This window comes from Centroberyx affinis, unplaced genomic scaffold, assembly GCF_046629955.1.
Source record: "Centroberyx affinis isolate AG114_WGS23_722 - 3 ecotype Tasmania unplaced genomic scaffold, CSIRO-AGI_Caff_v1 ptg000351l_1, whole genome shotgun sequence".
Taxonomy (NCBI): Eukaryota; Metazoa; Chordata; class Actinopteri; order Beryciformes; family Berycidae; genus Centroberyx; species Centroberyx affinis.
Genome location: NW_027279023.1, coordinates 32,501 through 40,812, shown reverse-complemented (window position 1 = coordinate 40,812; position 8,312 = coordinate 32,501). Strand labels below are relative to the sequence as shown.

Genomic DNA, 8,312 nt, shown 5'->3' with positions numbered 1-8,312 from the left:
GAGAGAGACAAAGAGAGAGACAGAGAGAGAGAGAGGGAGACAGAGAGAGACAGAGAGAGAGAGAGAGAGAGAGAGAGGGAGACAGACAGAGACAGAGAGAGAGAGAGAGAGAGACAAAGAGAGAGACAGAGACAGAGACAGAGAGAGAGAGAGGGAGACAGACAGAGACAGAGAGAGAGAGAGAGAGAGAGAAAAGGAAAGTTACCTATATAGTGTTACCGTTACCTAATTGTTTGTATTAATTATAAAATAAAATATATATTATTTGTTTTGGTTTTGTTTATTTTTATTACCATTATCACTGTTATTAGCATTATTGACTACTACCAAAGATTTGACAATATATATTGAATTGTACTAAAGCTCATTGACTTGAACTGAGAGAGAGAGAGAGAGAGAGGGGGGGGGGGACAGAGAGAGAGAGGAAGCTTGAATTTTAAACTCTTGAATTGTCTTTTACTTTTCCTTGGTTTTATGCTCCGAGAGCCAACTGCCAACTGTACCAGGACATCAGAGACACAAACTTACAATTATTACTTTAATTACAAACACGCCAAAAGATTTTGAAAACACGACTAATAACAAAAAACTTCCATATCTGCTGGGTGAAGTTCAGCAAGGTGCAAACAGCAGCAAGATCTGTGAGCTGCTGTGACAGGAAAAGGACGTCCGATGGAATACAACCACCTTAAAGACTGTCAATCATCTGTCAATCATCTGTCAATCATCTGTCAATCATCTGTCAATCATCTGTGTATTCCTGCACTGTCTGCACCGTGTGGATCTCTCTACATAGACATACTGTACATACAAACAGAACAGATACCTTTAAATAATCATAATTTATAACTTACATTTTAAACTGTGCAATACTGATTCCGGTAATAATTTTGCGCAATAATTCAAAACAAAGAAAAGCAGGAGTGAAAGGCCCAGATCAGGGATTTCCTCCTCCTCCTCCTCTTCCTCCTCCTGCTCCTCCTCCTCTTCCTCCTCCTCCTCCTCTTCCTCCTCCTCCTCCTCCCCCCCCACACTCACCACAGATCAGCCAGCCCAAACCACATTTCCTCCAGCCTCTTAGAAAAAAAAAAAAAAAAAGATGCACATATGTTTACATATTTCTTATTTTTCTAATTTCTATATTATTGTTGTTATATACTGTAGTATAATGCACATAATTTGTTGCTTATTTGTATTTATATTTTTTAACTGCAATATCCACATTTTCTATTTTTTATTTTAAGTTATCTTTACTACTTACTCTGTATATATACTGTATATATGTATTTTTTTTAACAGCAAAAGCACAATTTTTCTGTTTGTATTTTTAAGTTAATTTTACCTACTCTTATGTATATATTTGATTGCAATGATGCAATGTTACACAGCTCTGTTTACACATTTCTTTATTCTAGTATATCTTTAATTGTGTGCATTTTTGTTTTTATTTCACACTTGCTTTGGCAATGTAAACGTATGTTTCCCATGCCAATGAAGCCCTTTTGAAGTGAATTGAATTGAATTGAGAGAGAGAGAGAGAGAAGTAAAGAGGGGAAGACTGGTAGAGAGGTAGATGGAGAGAGAGACGGTGGGAGAAAGAGAGAGAGTGGTAGAGAGGGGTGGGCGGGGCTTCCTGGACTCCTCCCACGTGAGAAAATCACCTGAAATCAGCTGAAGGAGCCACAGCTGAGAGGAAACCAAACACACACTCTCTCTCTCTGTCTCTCTCTCTCTCTCTCTCTCTCTCTCTCACACACACACACACCGACTGCTGGAAACCGCCGAGGAGCGCGAGCCTCTGTTTCTCTGAGGTTTATTTTTAAGAACATTTTTAGTTTTCTTTTCTTCTAACTTGTCTCATTTGGGAGAATCAGATCATAAAGAAGAGTTTTTAAAAAAATATATTTTTCATTTTATTTTGGACGTTGAATTGGATTAAGAAAAAGAGAAGTTACGCAGGCAGTAACTTCAATTCATTTAAAGTTTTATTTACTTTTGGAAACCTCGAAGAAAGAAGAAACTCGATTTCTGTGTTTTGGAAGTTGAAGTTTATCCGTTTACCCTCCAGCTCACCCAGCTTTAGTGTCTGCTTTTAATTTATCTTTTTTAAATTGTTATTTTTCTGAAGTGGGATTGTGAAGAAAAATATTTATTTTATTTTCAAGGTGTATTTTTTTTTACCTGAAAAAATGCGTTGGAGGAAGCTGCTCAGGTGAGTTTAGGATTTTCGAAACTAAATAGGCAACAACTTCATACAGAACATTAAATTCACCAGTTCATGATGGCAGTGGCGATTCTTAGTAATGATTCCGTGTGTTAGATGAAGTTAATGTAGTTTTATTTAGTCTGGTAAAATCTCATGATCGATTTCACGTCTTTGTGTTAATAAAGTTTATTTTGTTGTTTCTGGTTTCAGGATTCTGCTCTCCGCTGTTTTCACGCTGCAGACCGCCGCTGTTGCTTCATCAGGTTCGTGACGTCATGTTTTTTAATCACATTTTAAATATCGGTCCTACACTAAGTCCTACACATGCCTTCATACCTCCATGCTTGTGGTTTCTGATGGTGTCAGTTACGTCTGGAGAGCGAACAGTGTGTTCATGTAGTTTAAGCTGCAGTTACACTCTTATACAAATCTGAATAAATTAAAATATGCTTGTACTGAATATCAGAAACAGGCTAATTGATCATTTTGGATTGTGTAGTATGTGCAAAAAAAGTGCAAAAATGTGAAGTAGGCTAAGTTTTTTTTTTACTTTTGGAAAAAGAAAGAATAATCTCTATATTTATATATTTTGGAAGTTGAAGTGTAGCTGTTTACCCAGGGTTGCTCCAGTATCTGTTTTTGAACTGAGTTTGTGAAGAAAATCAGTTATTTTCACTGTGTTTTTTTTTTCACCTGGAAAATGTTCTGAAAAGTAAAATTTAGTAAGTAAGAAATCCCCCTGAAATCCCCCCGACTTTGCTTTGCTTGTTTTCAGTGAACTCTGCCTTTTAGCTTGAGGTTTCTTCAGTTCAGTTAAGTTGGACAACAAAAATTAGCATGTAAAATGTACAAGACTGAATTTATACCAGTAATAATAATAATACATGTTCAATAAGGTAGTAGGTAGAAGTGCACACTTATCAATTCCTCCCCCGTTTTTCCTGACTTGTATAATAAAGCCTCATTGTCATGATAACCTCTTTTTTTAGATATTATACCATGCCATAAACATAAATACATAACAGAAATACATTTGTACATATTCACATTCATATATACAAAACAATCCGGATGTTACTCTTGAAGCTTGTCTTGATGTTAGTGGTCGGCCTGCTTTACTTAACATATTGTCACTGTTTTTATTTAATAAAATCCACTGAGGAACAGCCTCAGTCTCAGGTCTTGGTTTCAGAGATCCTCACACTCTGGTGCTGCGTTCAGGGCCTCCTGGGTAATCGTGACACTGTTGTGTTTGTTTCCAGGCTGTGAGGAAGAGGAGTGCAGCAGTAAAATCCAAACGTCCCCCTCCTCCTCCTCCTCCTCCTCCTCCTCCTCCTTCAGGGGTAAAGCGCTCCACCCCTCCCAGGAGTTTCTGGGACAGCTCACCCAGGTGAACGCACCCAGCAGCGGGGAGCGGAGACACCGGGACGCCGGCGCCGTCCTGCCGTTCATCGGCCTCACCGGCAGTAAGTCCAGAGACGCAGACGGACCTTATTCTACGTCTCATTTCTTATATCTGTAGCAAATAAACTCCACATTATAGTTGACAAAGCTGCCTATACTGAGTATGTAAGACAGTATAGTTTTTCCTCTAGATGATTAATATACCGATTAGTTTTTTTTGATGAATCGATTAATTATTTGGTCTATAAAATGTCAAAAACAATGACACATGCCCATCACAGGTTCCCAGAGCCCAAAGTGATTCTTCAAATTTCTTTCTTAGTCTGAGAAGCAGACAGTATTTATTTCATAATGATTTGAAACAGAAAAGCAGCAAGTCTTAACATTTGTGAGGCTGCAACCAGCAAATGTTTGGTATTTTTATTTGATAAATACCTAAAACCATTAATCAATTATCAAAATGACAGTTGATTCATTTTAGATTGATCGATTAATCAACTAATCGTTTCAGCATTAGTTTCCTCTTTCCTCTGTAGGAACTTTGCCACCAAAGCTACAGATGATGTGAAATTAAAATACCAATATAATTTAGACAAAATTATCCCTAAAACACAAACAAATATAACTCTTCTATCTGGAGTATCTGGAATAGGTTTTTGAATGTTTCAGAAGAATGTTTTTTGACTTTCTTCACAGTGGGAGGCAAAGTTTTCCGTCCAGTACAACAAACAACCTCTTTAAAAAAAAAAAAAAAAAACAGAGATTCAGAGATTCTGCAGCCGGCCGTCAGTTTGTCTTTCGGCTCTTTGTGTTTTCCCGTCACTTTTGGATGTTTGCCCACGGCGGCCGTCTGCTTTACGGCAGCTGATGTGAACCAGCGGACGACAGGAATGTAGGCGCCGCTGCCAGATGGAGACTCTGGTTTATATCAGCAGGGAGGGTCTCAACCCGAGGTCTGGGGCCCCCTCAGGGCCTCTCGGGACGCCTCGGGGGTCCCAGAAAACCCGCAGCGAGTTTTGGTTTGGGAAGGAATAGATGAAAGTGCCGTCTGCAGGATTTACAGGCTTCTACTCAGGAAATGATAGTGACAGAGTGATAGATGAGTTGATCTGAGGTGTTGCTGACTGTGACTTTGTTTCTCTGGAGGTGCGAAGCAGAGCCGGACCTGCTGTAAGAACGGAGGAACCTGCATCCTGGGAAGCTTCTGCGCCTGTCCGCAGCATTTCACGGGACGGAGCTGTGAGTACGACGAGCGCATCAGGTACACAGCCGAGCTCCACCCAACTTCACCGGCAGCTGTGTGTGGAGAGACATCAGTGTTTTTTTTTGTTTTTTTTTTACATCATAGGAAGGATTTCAGCACCAATACCTTTCTCTTTACCTTCCTTAGATCCCACTGAGCAAAAGACGTGATTTCAACGTCGCGTGTATGCTTTAGCTCTCATATAGCCCAGGAGCATTACGGCTATGTATAGACATCTAATAAACTTTCACTTTTCAACCCCATTTAAACTTAATTTGGCCTAGACGTCTATGGCCATTTAGACGTGTTTTAAACGTCTAATCAGCGTAAAATTGCTCAGTGGGATACTTTAGTTTTGTGGACCATTTAAGGATATTAAAAAATGAGCAAGGAGAACACAGGAAAGTCCAAGTGTTTTCAGTCTGAGTCTCGGGTTTAAAAACATGGAATCAACAGTTTTCAGAGCTGAATTATTAAACTGAGCTGACTCTTCTCAAGCTACAATGTTTTGGAGTAGAGACTAGGGCTAAAGACAAGACAGTTTACTGTGTCACAGTAACCTACATTTGGAAACAAATCCACCTTATCACACTATTCACTTTTACTGAGAACGTTACTGAATGGATCTACAGCCACACCACAACAAGCTGACTCAGCTGCTCTCTGCTTCTAGCTGCGTGGTAGAGATTTACACTTTTAACACTATTAACTAACTTCTTCTCTCTGCCTCTCTGTCTGTAGGAGTTGTGGTTTGATTTCTCATGGTGAGTGGGTGCAGAAAGGTTGCTCCTACTGCCGCTGTGGGTACGGCGTCCTGCACTGCTTCCCTCATGTCTTCCATAAAGACTGCGGTAAGTTTGACTTTAATGACGCTGATGTGTGAAGAAATGGATGAAGTGTGTTACGATACGATACGATACAGCTTTATTGTCAGTTTACACTGAAATTCATTTTGGATCCATAGGCAATTCCGCTCAAGAGATTCACACACACAGATTAAACATACAGTATGACACTTGAGAGACGACGTCTACGACCGGATTGTTTCACAAGTTTTTTTAGGTCCAGACGACATTTCGGCTAATTAAAACAGAAATCTAAATAAACAGATATCTGCATATGAGACGTCGTCTCTCAACTCCGACTCCACTCTCGTGTCTCAAGTTGCTAATCGGACTGTAAACAATGACCGGCCCACGGAAGAGGAAGTCTTGGCCCGGATGTCCGCTGGCTACACCGGAAACCCCCAAAATATCGGCCGTCGCCCCCAGAGTCTAATCGTCGTCAGACCGATAGACGATGGGTTCAGAGGTTGTTGTGTGGTTGGACTGTTGGCTCTGTATGAATCCACATGACTGTTGTTTACCTGCAGACCGGACAAACTACCACACTCTTTCACTCTTTCACCAGACAGCTGGATGTCTGGAACAGAATTAGCATGTAAATGAAGAGAGAGAATCTTCAGCGTCTCTTCAATATACATCTGTAATGTAAATCTCTCTTCCGGGGAGCGAGAAACGTCAGAACGGCTGTTTCTTTGTTCGTATTTACATCGAACCGTTCAGAATGAATGGGGAAATGTTTTTGAATGGCAGAGTCAGGTAGTGTGTGTGTGATCCCTCCTCTTTGTGTGTGTGTGTGTGTGTGCGTGTGTGTGTGTGTGTGTGTGTGACGGCCATCTTTGTCCCGTCCGGTCGTGTGAACGGCTTCCCGACGAGCCGACCGGTCGTCCGATGTGAACCGCCCCTCGTCAGGCGGATCGTTCAGTGTGACCGGGGCTTTACCCGCCACACAGGAACACAGTGAATTTCCCACCACCGCTTACATCATAGCAGTCAAGTTAAAAACAAGTCCTGAGTGACAGCTAAGTGCAACTGGACGACTCCAGTGCAAGCTAACAAGAAGAAGAGAGAGAGAGACTTTACATACAATAAAACCCAAAAGCAGTCATGTGAAACTACCACAATGAATGATAGAAAATTTAAAAAAAAACATAATAGAATAGGAATAAAAGGTAATATATGAGGTAAACGGGTACAACTACAAACACACAAACAAACAGAGATACAATTACAAACAGATGGAACTTTAAATAACAGTGTGTGCCAAAACACCAGAGACACCGACAACACCACAAACCACTACCTGAAGGGTTTCACTCCAAAACCCCATGCATCCACGTTGGAAAAAATGTTGTGCCTGAAATTCATCAGGAAATACTTGAAAACATGAATGATTCTGTCCAAAAAAAAAAAGAAAAAAAGTTTGATAAGGAAATGTCTTGTGAGACTGAAACGGTGTTTTGTTGTTTGACATTCAGCCCAAAGCCTAAACCTGTGGATTTCAACCCACATCTTCTAGATAGACATTTACATTACATAGGAATTTATCAGACTTTTTGGATGTGCTAATGCTCCCTCCCCCAACACACACACACACACACACACACACACACCCAACACACACACACACACCCTTCACCCCCGCTGCCTTTAGTCATGCTAACTTCTCAACCCTCCTCCTCACTCGCATATCCTTTCTTTCTCTCTTTCCTTCTCTCTCTCTTTCTTCCTTTGTCTTTCCGTCTTGTTCTTTCTTTCTCTTTCTTTCTCTTTCCTTCCTTCCTTCCTTCCAGCAGGAGGTGTCAGTCTGTTGATATTTGGCGGATCTGAGTTTTCACCAGACTAACATCACAACCGCATACTAAAATTACAAGATATATTTCTGTGTTGTGTTTTCCCTGCTGGTTATTTTCACTCTCTGATGTTTTTCTCTGATGTTTGTGATGTTCAGTCTGTTTTGTTGAGCTGCAGTACAGCATTGAATCATGGATCCATTCCTTCATTCCTCTTCTCTCTCTCTCTCTCTCTCTCTCGTTTTCCAGACGATTCAGACGAGGTGCGTTGGTTTCGTTCGTCGGGCGTCTCCACGGTCCAGAGCGGCTGCTTCCTGTTTGTGACGCTGCTTCTTCCTCTGCTCCTCCTCCTCCTCCTCCTCCTCCTCCTGTGAGAGTTTCACCGACCGGCTGCGGGACAAACAAACCGGAGGATTTCTGGACCGAACCGAGCTGTGGACTCTGCAAGATTTCTTACTACCAAGAACTAAAAAAAACAAAACAAAGTTGCATCTTCAGCCCGAGCGTTCAAGGCGGTTTCCCCCGAAAGTCTCAGAGATTTTTAACTTTTTAAAAACTATCTACTTGGTTTTTGTCCCAATATTCTGCAGGACTAAAATATTGTCAAAGTGTGTGGATTTGAACCTGCATCTTCTCATATACATTTACACTTTAGGCATTTTTCAGACTCTTAACAAGAGTGATTTATGAGAAGCTTAAAATCCCAAATCACCAACATTACAAACAATAGTAAGGACATTTACATTTTAGTCCTTTATGAGACTGTCTTATCCAACAAGTGATTTCTCCCGGAGCCGAATTCAGTCAGAATCTTGTTTTGTGTT

General features: G+C 40.8%; 1 protein-coding gene across 1 annotated transcript; it reads left to right on the top strand.

Annotated features, from left to right (window-relative positions):
* The first annotated feature begins 2,189 nt into the window (after positions 1-2,189).
* Positions 2,190-7,862, top strand: tdgf1 (teratocarcinoma-derived growth factor 1). Its single transcript, XM_071515449.1, has 6 exons — positions 2,190-2,212; positions 2,417-2,469; positions 3,469-3,672; positions 4,757-4,871; positions 5,595-5,704; positions 7,738-7,862. The coding sequence occupies exons 1-6, from the start codon at positions 2,190-2,192 to the stop codon at positions 7,860-7,862; spliced, it is 630 nt and encodes a 209-aa protein (XP_071371550.1).
* The last annotated feature ends 450 nt before the right edge of the window (positions 7,863-8,312 follow it).